At 41.6% G+C, this 20,443-nt stretch overlaps 1 protein-coding gene across 1 annotated transcript; it reads right to left on the bottom strand.

The window, feature by feature from the left end:
• Positions 1-1,244: 1,244 nt before the first annotated feature.
• On the bottom strand, positions 1,245-5,991 carry LOC128104136 (cytochrome b-c1 complex subunit Rieske, mitochondrial). Its single transcript, XM_052728897.1, has 2 exons — positions 5,697-5,991; positions 1,245-2,139 (listed from the first exon to the last, which is right to left on the bottom strand). Exons 1-2 carry the CDS (start codon positions 5,908-5,910, stop codon positions 1,529-1,531), a joined length of 825 nt encoding a protein of 274 aa, XP_052584857.1. The 5' UTR covers positions 5,911-5,991; the 3' UTR covers positions 1,245-1,528.
• Positions 5,992-20,443: the final 14,452 nt, after the last annotated feature.

Here is a 20,443-nt window from a genome sequence, read left to right as displayed (position 1 = left end):
CCCAGATAACCAGCCCAGCTTCCCAATGGACTATGCAGGCCTCCAAGTACCCCACTGAAGCAGCTTGGAAGTAGCTATGAATGGACACTTGGAACTAATATGAGGACACAACAGTACTTGGTGGGTGCCTTTCCTCTGGTGTGACCAGGATTAATATGGAGACATTTCACAGGACCACTGATAATAACTAGCTCTGTTTTGAAAACTGTCAACAAAACTGAGACTTCCAAGTTGGAAAAAGGACTTTCCAACATCAATTGATAGACTAAAGGCAATGTGATTCATGTTTGAGTGTTTATTAAAAAAAAAACAAATATGCTAAATAATTTGTTGGGGAGGGTGTTGAACGCTTTTAATTTTGCTTAGTTGTTTTTTTTTTTTTTTTTAACCAAAACTCTCTGCGAATCTCCACCAGCATGATTACTGTTTGCTGCGACTTACCCCCAAGCAAAACTGAAGGCTGGTTCAATAAATTTAAGATAGGACAGGACTTTGTCCAGGTCAAATACAAGGGGTTTGGGGCAGACCAAATGCAAAATGCTAGACAACCACTGCTTACATTAAAGGCAGCATTTTTGACACTTTAGGAGGCAAAGTAAGACTTTATTTTTTTTTACCAACAACCTGAAGATTCTCCTTTCCAATCAAATGCTTTATAGATTGCAGATCAGACTGTTTCTGTGATATCTGCAGTCTCAAGGACTGCTCTCTCCTTTAGAGTACAGTCCAAGCTAAGTGGTTTTGCACATGGGCTAAAATTCTTATCAAGAAAGGCCCATGGATTCATCTCTATAAAAATGTTGTAACACTACATATGCAGAAATGAAGAATGTTTATCTTTGAGTAGAATACTATTTTGACAGACTTCTGCTTTTCTCCTGTCGTCTCCAGGCTTTCAAGGCAGTCCTGTTACTCTGGGTTTGGACAGCAACTGAAGATCTGGCTGTGTTGTCACGTTCCTGTCATCCTGCACACTGCAAGGGTACAAGTCTGAGGCCAGTTTGCCTACAGAATAAAACCGTCTTTAAAAACAAAAATATTTCAATAAGATACTATATTTTATACTTTATCTTTAATATAACTATCATCTCCCAAAACTGAAAAGTTTATCAAAACAGAAAAACATTTGACATTAAAATAACCCTCTCCATCCACTTTGAAATAAAAAATGATGTCCCCGCCTCTTTTCAAGATATGAGAAGAAATTTAGATGATAAATGAAAGTCATTTACGGAGTTCACAAATACCTTGTACAACAATCTGTGATGTTTTATTAGAATTAGCTATCAAAGACATTGCACCTTTCAAGTCTGACTGAATTTAATCATGTTCAACAGTGGCTTTATTACAATAATGCTTGACAATATTTAAGAGTGAATTCAATTACTTCACATTAATGTTTGCCAATACATTATTCACAATTCTTAAATATTTTAAGTCAACCCAACCTAGATGTACACAAGGCTTACTCTCAACTCTTCTGAGGGAACAGGAAGACCGAAAGAAACCTAGGCCTTGAGTCCAGTGTCTAACCCACAACAACTACATCATCACTGGTGAACTCATAGGTAGGCACTTCCAGGTTGAGTGGCGCAGGGCCCCTCCTGATCCTGCCAGAGGCATCATAGTGTGACCCATGGCAGGGGCAATAATAGCCACCAAAATCTCCTGCATTTGCAATGGGTACACAACCAAGATGAGTGCAGACGCCTATCAGAATAACCCATTCAGGTTTCTTTACTCGCTCTAAATCATGCTGTGGATCCCTCAACTGGGACAATTCAACTGCAGCTTCCTGGGCAATCTCCTTCTTGGTTCTATGGCGCACAAACAGAGGTTTGCCTCTCCATTTGAAAGCCATGTTCTTTCCTTCAGGAATATCAGACAGCTTGATCTCGATCTTCGACATGGCTAGTACATCAGCAGAAGCGCTCATGCTGGAAACGAACTGGGTGACCACATTCTTGGCAGCGTACGCAGCACCCACAGTAGTAGTTGCAGTTACCAGGTAAGAGAAGCCTTTTCTAGCCTCACTGCTCTCTTTAGAAGACTTGGTGCTATCTAGAACTTCAGGGCGACGGTAGTCAGAGAAGTCGGGGACCTTGACATCCGTATGGGAATAGCGAACAGAAGCAGGAACTGCAAGACAAACGCATGAAAATGAAATTAAAAGAATGGCCTGGAAGGCTTACATGTCAGCAAAGACTTTAAGTTATAATGGCAAATAGCACAATAAACAGATATTTCAAGTTTTTTTTATTTTTCAATCAACTGCTTAGACAGACTATCCATCTATACCAATCACTTCTCATCCTCTCTAGATTAGGCCTCAAAACACACTTAGTCCACCTAACAATTGCTGTGTGGTCAACTCAAGGCAGAGGCCTGGCCTGCATCTCTGCTATGTGCTCTCTGGAAGCACTGCTAAGGTTCATAACAGACTAACTACAAGACAACAACCCTCTTGTGTCTTGGGATACTTTAGTTGTAGAAAACTTAAGGATTGCTATTTTTTATTCCAGGGCATAAATCTTCAAATAAAACCACTGGTGGTCAGAGAACGACAAACTTATCAGAACAGGTAACACTCTATGGAATCTATAAAGTAATTATTCAATCTAATAAGGGAAAAGGAGGCAATTTTCACCTATTTCCCCTTTCAGCACAACAATAGCATCTATAAAGAATTATCTTTCTTTTTTCATACTGTGGACCCTTTGAATGGGACACTTGTAGGTCATACAATGGGTCAAATGTTTGTGACAAAGGACACTTAAGAATACTTACTGCTTATACATACTTTGAAAGTAGCAGTAGCATATCCTCTCATGTCATTTGTAAATCTCTGACAAAAAGAATGAACTCACCAGCAAGATTCTTCAACTATGTTTAGAAAATAAATTTCCTCACAAAATAATATATATAATAAAAAATCTGCCCTAGTATTATATATGAAAATATGTATCTTCATAAAATTTATGTTTTAGAAACCACTACCAGGCTTACTTTTTAGGGGAAAAATGTTAAAAATTTTTCATTTTCGGAAAAATATGTCCTTTCAAAATGAAGATCTACTCATAACATACAAGGCCACTGTTAGTGACAGTGTTCCCTTGGTCTTCGAGGTTCTCATCTTAAAATACTTCTTTCAATACCCAAATATCAGTATTTCACCTACTTTTCACATGACTTCAGGGTGAGTAACTACAGAAGTCACAAATTTGGACAAGAATGAAACCTATCAAAATTACTTTTCTGACAACCCAATCCTTTTGGAGAGGGAACTAAGACATGGGTAGTGGCAACCTGAGAGTCACAATTAGGGCTTTGCAGAATCACTTGACATTATATTATGTATTATTCTACCTACTATCAATGGGGTGGTATAAACTGGCATTTGGAATCAACTAAGAATTACTTCCCCATGACAATGCCTGAGATTACACTAAAAAATATGTTGTCTACCTAAACCAGAAAGGAGCCAGGTTCACAGCTCTACATCAACAGTATCCACAACCACCAACCCTTGACAATTTACAAGGTAATTAAGAACACTATACAGAATGACTCATTCTCATTCAGAGTTATGGTGACAAAAGAAATCCAGATATCGATTATTCTCTGTATAGCAAGCTACAATTCATTGGGTCACATCATCAACCAAGAAACTGTTAGGAGATTGACATGTTGTAAAAGTCATTCTCTATGTAATCTGCACAAGGCATAGTAAGCAGGGATGCTTAATTTAATTCTAACCTTTAGCATTAGCATTATCAATTATAGAACCTTGAAAAGAGGAAATAAAGGAAACCCAGGGCATGTAAACTTTTTGTAGTTGTAGAGCCAATGAACCTAGAAATCTGCATGGAAGGGATGCTACCATAATGCAAGCTTCTTTCTCTACACATCTTCCAATCCAAACCATTGTCTCTGCCTCTGCCTTTCCATAAGCCACCTGGATGGAATTTAATGTACAAGTAAGCTACAAGGTAAAGTGTGCTTTCAGAAAAGGACTTTGGCTGTTTTGACACTGTCTGCTTTAGAAAATGCTTTTATGAAGCAGGTAACTCACCAATCTTTACAAGAAAACTTTGGGCTATCTGACAAGTTTGAGTGAAACTTTTCTGCAACTTCTCCTCCCTCATTTCTCACCTCCCCGTCCCCCAACCCAAACAGACCTGGAACAAGCTAGGGTATTACACTTCTGAACAGTTTCTCCAAGACCCACTAGTGCTCCTTCACATTTACTCAGAATAAAGATCTTGTATCAGTTTATATGAAATCTGACACTGGGAGACAAAAGTTACAGAGCTGTTCTATCCCCTTCAAATCAAGGTCAGAAGTCTCAACAATAGAATGGAAAGTGTTATCATGTTATAATGACGTGATGGTATCAGCAAACATAAAATTTTTAATCTGACCCAAAATTAAGGCTAAAGGCTAAAATATAGCTATGCAGAAAACACATCGTGGATCATTAAATCTGCAGGAAAGCTAGGCATGGTGGCTCATGTGCATTTAAATCCCAGGCCTGGGAAGGAAGAGGCAGGAAGATCATGAGTCTGAGGTCAACCTAGGCTACACAGTGGGAACCTGCCTCAAAAGGAAAAGAAAAAAACAGAGAAAGATACAGAGTGGGTGGACGAATGCAGAGTAAAAAGCTGCCCAAGTGGGCAATTTGATTAACATGCAGAAAGGTCATAAACTCAACATTGAACGGTGCCAAGTAGGTAACAACATAGTGAGGACTATGAGTCAAGCAGAGTCAACTACGGGAGCAGACACCAAAGAGCTCAGCGCTGCTTCCCATTACTGTGAGAGACACCAGAAATCTTCCTGGATTTTTAAATCACAAGGGCATGTGAAGAGGAATGTCAGACCAAGCGTAGGCTTAGGTAATCTTGGAAGACATCACGCTGCACAGAATCTCCACTATGTGGGTCACTTCACCTCTGGTGGTCTGTTTCCCTAAGAGTAGCATCTACCTCTGCCTCTTCACGGTTAAGTGGGGTTGTGAAAGCCCTAGCTAGAGGAGCCAGATATCTGAAATGCTGCTGACCCTCTACAGTGGAACTGACCTCGGGGTTATGTCTTCCTTTCTTGTTTTTGTGTGAATGGGGGAATGTGGATGGGGTCGCTTAAGACACTGAAAGGCAGCTTGTACCAGTACTCGGGCAACGGGCAACTTCCTATGTGTTCTTTACAATCTCTATTTTGAACACTTATCGTCTAAACCGTACCAATGATTTTACATAGAATTCTCTCACGTAAGCTTCACGACACCAAAATTGTTATAACCACGAATCCACCTCACCCGTGAGGAAAAAACGTTTGGGAACTTGCCCAAGGTCAAACTCCTGTAAGCAACAGTATCTCTGTCACTTAGCGATGACAGCGGGAGGCTAGTCTTGAAGTTAACCCAGGAAGTCAAGTGTAACCTGAATGCAGACAGGTTCCTGAGGCCTGGGGGGGGGGGGGGGGGGGGGGGGGGGGGGGAGTTGGGGATGCCGCTGCTGGAGCATCCCAGCGGCATTCTGTTCGGGTGAGCCCGCCTGCTCGGGAAGGCGCTCGGCTCGCCAAGGTCGCTGAGGCCGGAACCGCATCCTCCCACTCCTGCCGGCGAGACACATCCCAGCACACCGCCCCGGACCGGGAAAGGCAGGGAACGAGATCGGGGCACCCTGAACCCGGCTCACCATTGAGGCCCACCGTGGCGACCAATGGCCGGGTCGCAGCCTGGCCATTCAGCGACTCTCGGGACAGGAAGGGTCGCTTCGCGTCCAGAACAGGTGGCTTCGGGGTGGCGGGCACCGCGGCTTGCACCAGGGGCCGCAGCGCGCCCGCCACCCCGCGGGACGTGGCCGACAGGACGGGCGCGAATGGGCCCGAGCGGGCAGCGACCGACAACATGGCGACAGCGGCTCCTAACACCTAGCCGGTCACAGGGACGACCTTCCGCTCGAACGCAGGCGCGAAGAGGCACGGAAGGCGCAGGACCTGTGACGTCAGCGCGCCGCCGGAAAGGGAGTCCCGCACGGATCAGCGCATCTGGAGGACCGCCGCTTTGGAGGCGTGGCTACGGGCGCTCGTTGGGGGCGGGACCGGAAAAGGCGGGGCCTGGCGCCGGCTCTCATTCGCGGTCTGGCTTGGTGACAGTACCCAGAGAAAACACAAGTCGGCAAGAGTTTCTTGCGGTCATGACTGGGATCCTTCGTTTAGGGCAAAAACTTAATCAGGGACGACCTAGGCATAAGAAAAAGTTATTACAGAATTAAAGAACAGGCTATTACTGCTTCCTACCGTCTATCACCTGGAATAAATACTAACCACTTTTTTTTTCTGTAACAATTTTTATCATCTTACAACAAAAGGCTAGAGACCTGTGTGCTAAGTTTGACAATGACAGTGGCTTACGATTTTTCATTCTATACTATGCTTTAGATTTGGTGGTTTCCTGCGTTGCTCATTTGTAATTATGGTCTCTTTGAAGCGCCACCAGTGCTACCAGCATTTTACCAATGAAGGACCTTCTGGTATTGAGACCCTTTGCTCAGGCAAGGATCGCCAGCAAGCAGTGAAGTACTGTAGTCCCCTGAACCAGTGGGTTTCCCTACTGATATTTTAGGTGGTACAAAGGGGGAACTCGGAATCACTTTCACATAGTGAGAGAACTACTGCCTTTTAACTTCTCTTTCAGTTCTGATTTCACCAATGAAGTCTCAGTTTGCATTAGCCCCTCTTACCCTTGATAATCTCCGCTTTTTGACGTAGAATAAACCTTGATTTTAAGTTCACGCAGACAATTGAGTTTAGAGATGCCATTCATTGTCACCGGCTGCAGTTATGCATACAGATTTTTTACTCTATACCATACCAAGGCACTTTGTTTCTTCGTTTAGGGTTTTAAAAACAAGTTACATATAAAATACGAATTTAAGCAATGCAGAGCCTGGCATGGTTGTGATATGATGCTTGTAAAAGCCAGTATTTGGACACTGGAACCTTGGCAGGTTTCCAAACCTTTGTGCTGCAGTTTCCTCATAGAGTGGAGGCAGAGATGTGAGCCACCCACTTTGTAAAGAATGCCCTAAGCTACCCAGAGTCCATCTGATGAGTCCTGACCGTGGCAGCAATCCCTCTGTTGCTCATTTCTATTCCTCTCTCTAGGGGTGCAGCACACCAACCACTTTCTCCTTTGGCTCCATCTTCATAGCCCAGTACTGTGTTGCACTCTCAAGACAGTGCTACTTCCTTGGGAGCCACCTGACCTGCCTTGCAACACCATGAGCAATGAATGCATAATTTGATTGCTTTAGGTGAAATGATTCAACTTACAACAGCCTGCTGGGAGTGATATGAGTAAATGGAGATTGAATGAATAAATGGATGAATGGGCCTTCCTGGGGGCTCCCGCAATCTCCCAGTGGAGTGACCGGTATGGGAATAGTTATCTCCCAGTTAACTCCATGTTCATCCCCAGTTATATCTATCACTCATTTGTACCTGGGGCAAATTCTGTAACCTGTGTGTGTGCTTCAGTCTTTCCTCTATAAAATGGGAATAATACTATACATTCCAGAGTTGTGATGATCAATGGACTGTGTGAAACAATAGTCCTTACTTCCCAAGAGTACTGAAGACTCAGAAAAGTGAAAGCAAAGCAGTTTTATTTACAACCATGCAAGGCCAGGCGCCAGCCTAGAGTGACAGGCAGGCCATTTGAGAGCAGAGAACAGTAATATAAACCCTGGATGCACGATCCTTCTTCTTTTTAGGATAACCAGGAAGGGGACAATCTCATTACCATCCAGATCTTATCTTTCCCTCTGTTGTTTACATTTGTCTTTTTTTTCAACAGCAAAACATGTTCAAGTTCATCTCTACATTTTTACATCCTGTTTATTTTAAAACTTATCAGGTGCATGACATTGCAGTTAAACTTGGTTGTGAGTTGAGGCAGGGTAGCTTAGTATAGTTTGAATGGGGAAAGAATAGCTAATAAGAATTGTCCAAGCAGGCATTAGCAGGGCTTTAGTGTTCTAGATAGACAAAAGGTACAGCTTGAGGCATCTTTGAAAATGTAACATCATATGTCATTTCTAGCAGGATCTAAGAGAAGCTAGACCGGTGGGGCATGCTGGTAATCTTAGCACTTGGAAAGCTGCAGCAGACAGATTGAGAGCTCACGAGCATCCTGGACAGCACAGTGAAACACATCTTAATAAACAAATAAACAATAAATAAGCAAGCTTGGTACAGGCACAGGCCTGTCATCATAGCACTTGGTGGACTGAGGTAGGAGGATCAGAAGTTTAAGGTCAGCCTGAGAAATTTAGTGGGATCTCATCTCAAAACAAAGGTAAGAAGAGGGCTCATTGGCTTTTAAATGAAAGGGCTATTAGTATTCATGCCTAGCCTTAGCCTCGGCTTCCATGTAGGCTAAGGATTCCAATAACCTGATTCAGACTCCCTTTATGAGATGTGTGTCTTGGCAGTGCAAAGTCTCAAGTTTTTAATCTATAAAACAGACGTTAAAAAATGAGGGCAGAGCACACGTACACTTGGGGTCCTGTGTTCAATGCCTGGGGTGGGAGCAGAGATTGCTGTGAGAATTGAAAGAACTAATGCATATGAAATGCTTAGAAAATGAGCTTAATAAATGTAAAAAACTTAAGCCAGAATGAAGTTGAAAGAGGAAGGGAAAGAAGAGAGATAAGAGAAAGGAAGAGTTGAAGTGGCAGATGAAAATGATCAATATATATTGTATAAATGTATGAAAGTGGGCCTGAGGAGATGGCTCAGCAGTTAAGAGCACTTACTGCTCTCACAGAGGATGAGTGTTTAGTTCCCAGCACTTAACATGGTGGCATACAAATACCTGTAACTCGTTCCAGGGAAACCTACACCATCTTCTGATCTCTTCATGCTCCTGCACACACATGGTGCATGTACACATACATATACATGATGGATTTCAATCTTTAAAATGTATCAAACTTTCAAATACCTAATAAATAAACATCTGTCATTAATTTTGAAAAATAGGCATAGGTCTGGGAATGAAACTGCTTGCGCAGCTTCTCAGTAACCAAGACATTTGTAAGGATTAGTGCACATATGGACAAAAGCAAGAGGCCAGAACTAAAGCTTTTTTTAAAAAAGGATGGTTTGTTTAAATCAGATGTCAGCATTCATAGACTAGAGAACTATTATCTTCCCTCTCAGTTCCATGTAGACACCTGTAGGGCTAGCATTCATAGTGCTACAAACCTCAGAATTATTTGTTAGCATTCACAAATTAACATACAGATAGATCAATAGGCCTCTTCCCAAAGTGCCTACCTCCCAACCTCTGGGACCTAGGCAATATGCTACCTTTCACAGAAAAAAACATTCTGCAGAAATGATGAAGACCTTGAGCCGAGGCAATTATCCTGTATTGTCAGGTGGACCTGTATTATCACCTGGTTCTTACAAGAGGGAAGTTGGAGGTCAGAGAGAGAGAGATGCTCACCTGCTCTAAACATGCTCGAAGGAAAAGCCTCTGGACTGAGGAATTCTGGTAGTTGGTAAGGTAGGAATAGAAAAACCTTGGAAACAGATTCTCTTTTAGATCCTCAGGTCAGGCTTATGACCTTTGGAACTGCAAAACAATTTGTGCTGTTTTAAGACACTATAGTTTTTATAGCAGCAATATAAAACCGCACACAAGAGATCTGGCCATGTTAGACATGGATCATCACACAGAGGAATGATTGTGGGTGTCCTTATCCAGGGAAGACACTTGCTTGCTAGTCTGAGTCCTTTCCCAATGGCACTTCATTTAGTTATTTCCTACCTTTCCGACTGAGGCTTCTGAGGATGGGGCTTTGGATTGATACAATTCCACAAGAAAGCTGGACCCATTGTCAAAAGTAGCAGGGTGCAAAGAGGCACCAGCTGCCCTAGTTGCAAGACAGTGAACTGTATTCTGAAATGCTTTCATCTGGGGAAACGGGTACTGATGAATGGGGAGGGATGTGAGCTCTAACAAGACTTTGCTAGGATTCTCCAGTGGTGTTAAGCAGCAATTTCCTTTCAGCTCAAACAGTTCTTTCTGGAGGGAGGTTAGCTTCTTCTTCTTTTTTTTAAGGTCCAAAGATGAAAACAAAGCATATAGAGATGTGTGTGTGTGTGTGTGTGTGTGTGTGTGTGTGTGTGTGTGTGTGTGTAAAATAAAGATTTATGAGTTGTGAATGTGAGGGAGAAAGGAGTTGGGGTAATGGACACTCACATACATAACACCAATGATGCTGGGAAGATCTCCATTGCCAATTTGACTTGTATCTTCAAGGTGTCATGTACTTGTAATGCTTATTGCTTCAGACAATGTTACAATGACCTAACTCTTACATGGGAAAAGCAAGTCTGTAAGCTTTATTGTGCCCTTCTGCCTTATCACACGGGTTGCTAAAAAGCCCTAGGATTTTACTTCTGTGTAGCTGGGCTCTGGCTTCTCATGTCAGTATACCTGAAAGGCTGTTAGGGTTCAAGAGTCATCCTGTAGTAACTTACAAAGGAGACACAGCCAAGACCCCAGGTTCTGGCCACCGGGCAGGTTCCCTGCTAGCCCCACCGGGAAGGATCCCCTTCTCCAAGACCCCTGGCAGACCCTGCAGTCTCCACGCCCTGCCCCCACGCCCATCCGCCTGAGCCCCAAGCCTCTTCCTGAGACTTAGAGGCCGGCCCCCAGCTCCCATCTTGCTCCAGACTTCCCTTTTGGAACACTGGTCTGTCTGAACCAAGTGTGCGGATAAGGCCAAGAACGAACCACAAGGAGATGGGCAGACGTCAAGGCAGAAACATATACAACAAAATGAATAGCAATACAGCATCACCAGGCCCTAGCCCTCCTCCAACACCTAGACCTGAACATCAGAAATTGGAAGAAGCAGAAGAAAACAGACTTATGAATGACATCATGAAGAAGCTAGAGGCTTGTGTAGAGGAAAAGACAAAAAAATGTGAAGAACGCTGTAAACAACTAGAGGAAAGGGCAAACAAATTAGAAGAAATCAATAAAGTCCTGGAAGAAAACAATAAAGTACTGAGAGAAAATCAAGAAAAATCAATGAAACAAATGAAGGAAACAGTCCAAGACCTGAAAAGGGAAATAGAAAAAATGAAGAAGACACAAACAGAGGGAATGCTGGAAATAGAAAATCTGAGAAAACGATTGGGAACTTCAGATGCAAGTATAATCAACAGAATGCAAGAGATGGAAGAGAGGATCTCTAGCGTTGAAGATACAGTAGAAGAAATAGATTCATCAGTCAAAGAAAACACTAAAGCCAACAAAGTCATGAACCAAAATGTCCAAGAAATTTGGGACACCATGAAAAGACCAAACCTAAGAATAATCCTAAGAATAATAGGGGTCGAAGAAGGAGAAGAATACCAACTCAAGGGCACAGAAAATATATTCAACAAGATCACAGAAGAAAACTTTCCCAACTTAAAGAAGGAAATGCCTATGAAGATACAAGAAGCTTATAGAACACCAAACAGACTAGACCCCCAAAAAAAGTCCCCTCGCCACATAATAGTTAAACAACTAAATGTACAGAATAAAGAAAGAATATTAAGAGCAGCAAAGGAAAAAGGCCAAGTGACATATAAAGGCAAACCCATCAGAATAACACCCGATTTCTCAATGGAGACTTTGAAAGCCGGAAGAACCTGGACAGATGTAATGCAGACACTAAGAGACCATGGATGTCAGCCTAGACTAATATACCCAGCAAAACTTTCAATAACCATAGATGGAGTGAACAAGACATTCCATGACAAAGCCAGATTTAAACAATACTTATCCACAAACCCAGCCCTACAGAAAGCACTAGAAGGAAAATTCCAACCTAAGGAAGTCAGATACACCCTCGAAAACACAGGCAACAGATAAAGCCACAGCAGTAAACCCCAACGTATAGAAGTACCCACACATCACCACCAAAAAATAACAGGAATGAACAATCACTGGTCATTAATTTCCCTCAATATCAATGGACTTAATTCACCTATAAAAAGACATAGGCTTACAGAATGGATACGAAAGCAGGACCCATCTTTCTGCTGCATACAAGAAACACATCTCAAATTCAAAGATAGACACTACCTAAAAATAAAAGGCTGGGAAAAGACTTTCCAATCAAACGGTCTTAAGAAACAACTGGGTGTAGCCATCCTGATATCCAGCAAAATAGACTTCAAACTAAAATCAATCAAAAGAGATCAAGAAGGGCATTACATACTCATCACAGGAAAGATCCACCAAGATGAAGTCTCAATTCTGAATATTTATGCCCCAAACACAAGGGCACCCACATATGTAAAAGAAACATTACTAAAGCTTAAATCACATATAAAACCCCACACATTAATAGTGGGAGACGTCAACACCCCACTTTCACCACTGGACAGATCTCCCAAATTGAAACTTAACAGAGAAATAAAGGACTTAACTGATGTCATGACTCAAATACACTTAATCGATATCTACAGAACATTCCATCCTAACAAAAAAGAATATACCTTCTTCTCAGCACCCCATGGAACCTTCTCTAAAATTGACCACATATTTGGCCACAAAACAAATCTAAACAGATACCAAACAATTGGAATAACCTCCTGTGTTCTATCAGACCACCATGGTCTAAAGTTGGATTTCAACAACAAAAACTACAGAAAACCTGCAATCTCATGGAAACTGAATAATACCCAACTGAATCACCAATGAGTTAAGGAAGAAATAAAGAAAGAAATTAAAGACTTCCTAGAGATCAATGAAAATGAAGACACCACATATCCAAATTTCTGGGACACTATGAAAGCAGTACTAAGAGGGAAATTCATAGCACTAAATGCCCACATAAATAAGTTGGAGAAATCTCACACTAGAGACTTAACAGCATACCTGAAAGCTCTAGAACAAGAAGAAGCACAGTCTCCCAGGAAAAATAGACGCCAGGAAATTATCAAAGTGAGAGCTGAAATCAATAAAATAGAAACAAAGAGAACAATACAAAAAATTAATGAAACAAAGAGTTGGTTCTTTGAGAAAATCAACAAGATAGACAAGCCCTTATCCAAACTAACCAAAAGACAGAGAGAGAGCATCCAAATCAACAAAATCAGAAATGAAAAGGGAGACATAACAACAGACATTGAGGAAATCCAGAGAATCATCAGGTCATACTTCAAAAACCTCTATTCGACAAAACTGGAAAACCTAAAAGAAATGGATAACTTTCTGGATAGGTACCACATACCTAAGTTAAATCAAGACCAGATAAATGATTAAATAGTCCAATAACCCCTAACGAAATAGAAACAGTCATTAAAAGTCTCCCAACCAAAAAAAGCCCAGGACCAGATGGTTTCAGCGCAGAATTCTACCAGATTTTCAAAGAAGAGTTAATACCAATACTCTCTAAATTGTTCCACACAATAGAAACAGAAGGAACATTGCCAAACTCCTTCTACGAGGCTACAATTACCCTAATTCCTAAACCAAACAAGGATACAACAAAGAAAGAGAACTACAGACCGATCTCCCTCATGAACATTGATGCAAAAATACTCAATAAAATACTGGCAAACAGACTCCAAGAACACATCAAAACAATTACCCACCATGATCAAGTAGGATTCATTCCAGGGATGCAAGGGTGGTTCAACATACGAAAGTCTGTCAATGTAATACACCGTATAAACAAACTCAAAGAAAAAAACCATATGATCATCTCACTGGATGCAGAAGAGGCATTTGACAAAATCCAACACCCCTTCATGATAAAGGTATTGGAGCGATCAGAAATACAGGGAACATACCTAAACATAATAAAAGCAATTTACAGCAAGCCAACAGCCAACATCAAATTAAATGGAGAGAAATTCAAAGCAATTCCACTAAAATCAGGAACGAGGCAAGGCTGTCTACTCTCCCCATACTTATTCAATATAGTACTTGAAGTTCTATCCAGAGCAATAAGACAACATAAGGAGATTAAGGGGATACAAATTGGAAAGGAAGAAGTCAAGCTTTCCCTATTTGCAGATGACATGATAGTATACTTGAGCGACCCCAAAGATTCCACCAAGGAACTGATACAGCTTATAAACACCTTCAGCAACATAGCACGATACAAGATCAACTCAAAAAAATCAGTAGCCCTCCTATATACAGTGGACAAAGAAGCGGAGAAGGAAATCAGAGATACATCACCCTTTACTATAGCCACAAATGACATAAAATACCTTCTGGTAACACTAACCAAGCAAGTGAAGGACCTATATGACAAGAACTTTAAGTCCCTGAAAAAAGAAATTGAAAAAGATGTCAGAAAATGGAAAGATCTCCCATGCTCATGGATAGGCAGGACTAACAGAGTAAAAATGGCAATCTTACCAAAAGCAATCTACAGATTCAATGCAATCCCCATCAAAATACCAACACAATTCTTCACAGACCTGGAAAGAATAATACTCAACTTCATATGGAAAAACAAAAAACCCAGGATAGCCAAAGGAATCCTGTACAATAACACAACTTCTGGTGGCATCACGATCCCTGACTTCAAGCTCTACTATAGAGCTACAGTAATAAAAACAGCTTGGTACTGGCATAAAAACCGACATGTGGACCAATGGAATCGAATTGAAGACCCTGACATTAATCCACACACCTATGAACATATAATTTTTGACAAAGAAGCCAAAAGTGCACAATGGAAAAAAGAAAGCATCTTCAACAAATGGTGCTGGCAAAACTGGATATCGGCATGTAGAAGGCTGCAAATAGATCCATATCTATCACCGTGCACAAAACTTAAGTCCAAGTGGACCAAGGACCTCAACATAAATCCAGCTACTCTGAACCTGCTAGAAGAGAAAGTAGGAAGTAGTCTTGAACGCATTGGCATAGGAGACTACTTCCTAAATAGAACACCAGTAGCACAGTCTCTGAGAGAAACAATCAATCAATGGGACCTCTTGAAACTGAGAAGCTTTTGTAGAGCAAAGGATACGGTCAACAAGGCAAAGCGACAGCCTACAGAATGGGAAAAGATCTTCACCAACCCCACATCTGACAGAGGACTGATATCCAGAATATGTAAGGAATTCAAGAAATTAGACATCAAAATGCCCAACAGTCCAATTAAGAAATGGGCTATAGAACTAAACAGAGAATTCTCAACAGAGGAAACTCAAATGGCCGAAAGACATTTAAGGAATTGCTCAACATCCCTAATCATCAGGGAAATGCAAATCAAAACAACTCTGAGATACCACCTTACGCCTGTCAGAATGGCTAAGATCAAAAACACTGAAGACACCTTATGCTGGAGAGGATGTGGAGCTAGGGGAACTCTCCTCCACTGCTGGTGGGAATGCAAGCTTGTACAACCACTTTGGAAATCAATATGGCACTTTCTTAGAAAATTGGGAATCCATCTCCCCCAAGATCCAGCTATACCACTCTTGGGCATATACCCAAGAAATGCTCAACCACACCATAAGAGCACTTGTTCAGCTATGTTCATATCAGCATTGTTTGTAATAGCCAGAACATGGAAACAACCCAGATGCCCTTCAACTGAAGAATGGATAAACAAAATGTGGTACATATACACAATGGAATACTACTCAGCAGAGAAAAACAATGGCATCATGAGGTTTGCAGACCAATGGATGGATCTAGAAAAAATCATCCTGAGTGAGGTAACCCAGACTCAGAAAGACAAACATGGTATGTACTCACTCATAGCAGGATACTAGACATGAAACAAGGATGACTTGTCTGCTACTCACATCACCAGGGAGGCTACCTGGAAAACAGGACCCCAAGAAAGACACAGGGATCGCCCAATGACAGAGAAATGGAATGAGATCTACATGAACAGCCTGGACATGAGTGGGGGTAATGAAAGGCGAGGGTTGAGGGAAAGAGAGCTTGGGGGAGCGGGAGATCCCAGCTGGATCAACAACAGAGAGGGAGAACAAGGAATAGGAGACCATGGTAAATGAAGACCACATGAGAATAGGAAGAAGCAAAGTGCTAGAGAGGCCCACAGAAATCCACAAAGATACCCACACAACAGACTGCTGGCAATGGTCGAGAGACAGCCCGAACTGACCTACTCTGGTGATGGGATGGCCAAACACCCTAATTGTTGTGCTAGAAACCTCATCCAACTACTGAGGGATCTGGATGCAGAGATCCATGACTAGGCCCCGGGTCATCTCTGGGAGTCCAATTAGCGAGAATGAGGAGGGTTTATATGAGCGAGAATTGTTGAGACCAAGGTTGGATAAAGCACAGGGACAAATAGCCAAATGAATGGAAACACATGAACTATGAACCAATGGCTGAGGGGTCCCCACTGGATCAGGCCCTCCGAATGGGTGAGACAGTTGATTGGCTTGATCTGTTTGGGAGGCATCCAGGCAGTGGGACCAGATCTTGTGCTCATTGCATGAGTTGGCTGTTTGAAACCTGGGGCCTATGCAGGATTGTTTGGCTCGGCCTGGGAGGAGGGGACTAGACCTACCTGGACTGAGTCTACCAGGTTGACCTCAGTCTGTGGGGAAGGCTTTGCCCTGGAGGAGATGGGAATGGGGGGGGGGGTTGGGGGGAAGGTGAGTGGGACGGGAGGGGGGAGAACAAGGGAATCCGTGGCTGATATGTAGAACTGAATTGTATTACAAAATAAATTAAAATAAATTAAAAAAAATCTTCCCAGAAATACCAAAAAAAAGAAGCTTTATTGTAAAAAAAAAGATGCTAGATTTTTTAAGTTATATCCTGATTTTTTTGTTCCTAAAATACCTTGAAATAAACATTAAATATCTGAAAATTTGAACTTGGATTGCATAAAGATTAACTTCATAACTAAATTGTCAATATTATTGTCTCTGTGGCTACCAGTGCACAGTAATGTGGATAAGAACCTATCCAACAATGTGGATAAGAAAGTCTCCTTTGGAAATTATAGTGCAATATGTACCTTCTCTTTATAGAGAATTATTTTTAACATTAAAACTATGGAATATAGTTTTCCTCTTCTGCATTCTTCTTTCTCTTTTTGAAATACCAATGCTTTAGGGGAATGGTTATAATTTTCTCTTAAACTTCCCATTCCTTAAAAAAAAAAGTTTTTAAATGAAGATTTACCTTTTAGGAAAAATCTTTCAAAACCTACTTTAAGATTCCTTTTTCATTCTTTGATAAATGATAAACTACACACTCATTCAGTGTCATGGTAATTGCATGGATAATGATTTTATCATAATGGGTGTGGATGTATCAGGTGTGTTTCTGTGAGGGGCTTTGCTTTTAACATATTTCTACTTGTTGAGAAGTAAAAGAAAAAAATAAATATCATGAGTCAATATAAAATACAAATACAATAAATTTATTATTTATTAATATAATTGTACCTGTTTGGCACCTTTTTTCTTTTTAGTATATTTAGCATTTGTTTTCTCCCTAAGGCATAGACTGTCTAACAAAACCCCCGGTACTAGTCATAAGAGACTTACTTTCCTGTTGTTGGTCAGAGGAGTCTAAGAGATTTCCAGAACAATATAGGCTGTCACTATTGCCTTGGGTTTCCTCCCATAAGTTAGGGGCAAGTCTCTATTTCTGAAGACACCATACATTTCAGACACAGGACTCAGAAGAATCAACCTAGACATGGCCCCTATACCTCCTTCCTAAGGACTAGCTTTTGTGATACCAGAAGGTGCCACACAAGCTGCCAAGGGAGGAAAACATTCGATATTCCTACTTAGCTATGATACCTATGAACCATAGCAATGACCAGTATGGTATGATATCCCTAAAGAGGCAACAGTGGCACTTACATCTTGGCAGTAACCACCAACTGTTTAAAATGACTTAAGGCCTAGTAAGCAGGAGGGAAATCATGTCTGATACTATAGACCTAGCCAAATATTAATGGCTTGTGAGGTCATAGATCTTGTAGCAGAACTTATTACTGACACTTTCCTAAACCAGTATAATTCCTAACTGCCTTCTAACTTCCTGTCTTTGTACTCAGATATATACAGGTAAGTGTAGCTCTCAGTCCTCATCAAAGAAGCTGTTTGTGAAGAAGACAGAGAGTGTCTTAGCGATGAAGATGCTGTGATTAAACACCATGACCAAAGCAACTTATGGAGGAAAGGGTTTATTTACCTTATGCTTCTAGATTGTAGTCTGTAGCTAGAGTTTTCCTGCCTGGCTCACAGTCAGGACAAATCTCTCTCACCCGCCAGTCCCACAGCCGCTCAGACCCAACCAAGTAAACACAGAGACTTATATTGCTTACAAACTGTATGGCCGTGGCAGGCTTCTTGCTAACTGTTCTTATATCTTAAATTAATCCATTTCTATAAATCTATACCTTGCCACATGGCTCGTGGCTTACCGGCATCTTCACATGCTGCTTGTCATGGCGGCGGCTGGCAGTGTCTCCCTTAGCCTTCCGCTTCCCAGAATTCTCCTCTCTCCTTGTCCCGCCTATACTTCCCGCCTGGCCACTGGCCAATCAGTTTGTTTTATTTATACAGAATGATATCCACAGCAGTAGTCCATCACTAAAGGAAGCCAGGAACTCAAACAGGGCAGGAACCTGGAGGCAGAAGCTGACACAAAGGCCACAAAGGAGTGCAGTTTACTAACTTGCTCCCCATGGCTTACTCAGTCTGCTTTTTATAGAACCTAGGAACACCCATAATGGACAGGGCACTTCCACATCAATCACTAATTAAGAAAATGCCTACAGCCCAATCTTATCTCCATTTTCCAGTGGAGGTTCCCTCTGTTCCAGTGGCTCTAGCTGTGTCAAGTTGACATAAAACTATACAGCACAGAACCATTAAAGAAAGTCACAACTAGTAAAATGAAGAGAACAAATGACTTTGAGGTACCCAGGCCCAACTGATACATCTACAACACAACCCTTACACCTAAGACTTAGGGAACATTGCGGAAGGGGTGGAAAGATTGCAAGAGCCAGAGAACCAGGATGTCTGCTGAAAGATTGTCTTCTAGATACTGTAGGAAATCTACACCCATGAAACTTCAACAATATGGCTGAACAAGACCTGAACAATTATACCAGTTGATGTGCTAACGTGGTCGGGGGAAATCAAATGAATCTCCACCCCTAGACAAAGAGTTACGGGCAATTAAAAATTGCTGAGAGAAGGAGAATTAGTCTTTCCCAGAGATGAGCACTGTAGAATAGTTATCCACTCTCAAATGGTCAGTCCTAAAAAATACACATACAAGCAATGATGTCTTTCAATCTTGCATTTATATTTTATTGGCATATAAATGTATTTTGTGTGTGTGTGTGTGTAACAATAATAATTAAAAAATAAGAGGCCACTATTGAAAGATAACAGGAAGGGGAACGTGGGGGGACTTGGAGGGAGGAGAGGAAGAAGGAAAATGATCTGCCTATATTTTAATTAGAAACAAAAAAGACAATGATTTAAAAATATAACAAGTTTAAGGAGAAAGATTAAAAAAGAAAACTTAACCAATTTCATGTCACCTTGAACCTACACAAAATGACAGCTGTCTTCTTCGATCATTTCCTGGTTTACAAATGGGAATGCTTAGGAGAAGTTCCCTTCATCAAATTAATATTGAGCATCTACTAGGTGCTACATCATGGCTGAAGGCTGGATACTGGAGCCTGACTAGAGCTCATGGTCTACACATTGCACGGACTGAGCGTGGACTTTCTGTCTATAGAGATGAAAGGCAGGCAGGAAGAAGCACTGGAGAAGAGGCTGTCCCACTGCTTACCTCCTTGCACAAGTTCAAAGGCGACCGAGGACTCAAAACCAAGGATGAGTGCAGTAAGTACATTCTGTTGCTGTGGCAAAATACCATAGCAAGAAGCAAGCTAAGGAAGAAAGGGTCTTACAGTATCAGGACAGAGTCTATCATGGTGGAGAAGGCAGGGAAGCAGGAACACGAGGCCAGTCTGGAAGTCAGAAAGCATAGAGATCCCACTCCATTTCACACACAGGGAGGAGAGATAGAGATAGAGAGGTAGAGACATAGATAGATAAGAGATAGACGAGCAATAGATAGATAGATAGATAGATAGATAGATAGATAGATAGATAGATAGATAGATAGATAGATAAATGATAGATAGATAACAGGAAGTGAAAGTAGGATCAGGCTATAAAATCTCAAAGCCTGCTCTCAGTAACATCCTTTCCCCAGTAAGGCCTTACCTCATAATGCTAACCTCCTCAAACAGCTCTACCAAGTGGGAACAAAATAGTCAAATACACGAGGCTGTAGGAGACATAGCTCTTTCAAATGCCACGTTCTGTTCCTGGTCACCACAGATGGCTGTCTCGTGATACAAACTGC

The sequence above is a fragment of the Peromyscus californicus genome, unplaced genomic scaffold, assembly GCF_007827085.1.
Source record: "Peromyscus californicus insignis strain IS unplaced genomic scaffold, ASM782708v3 Scaffold_8__1_contigs__length_139910024, whole genome shotgun sequence".
NCBI lineage: Eukaryota > Metazoa > Chordata > Mammalia > Rodentia > Cricetidae > Peromyscus > Peromyscus californicus.
This window is presented reverse-complemented; position numbering and strand designations above follow the sequence as displayed.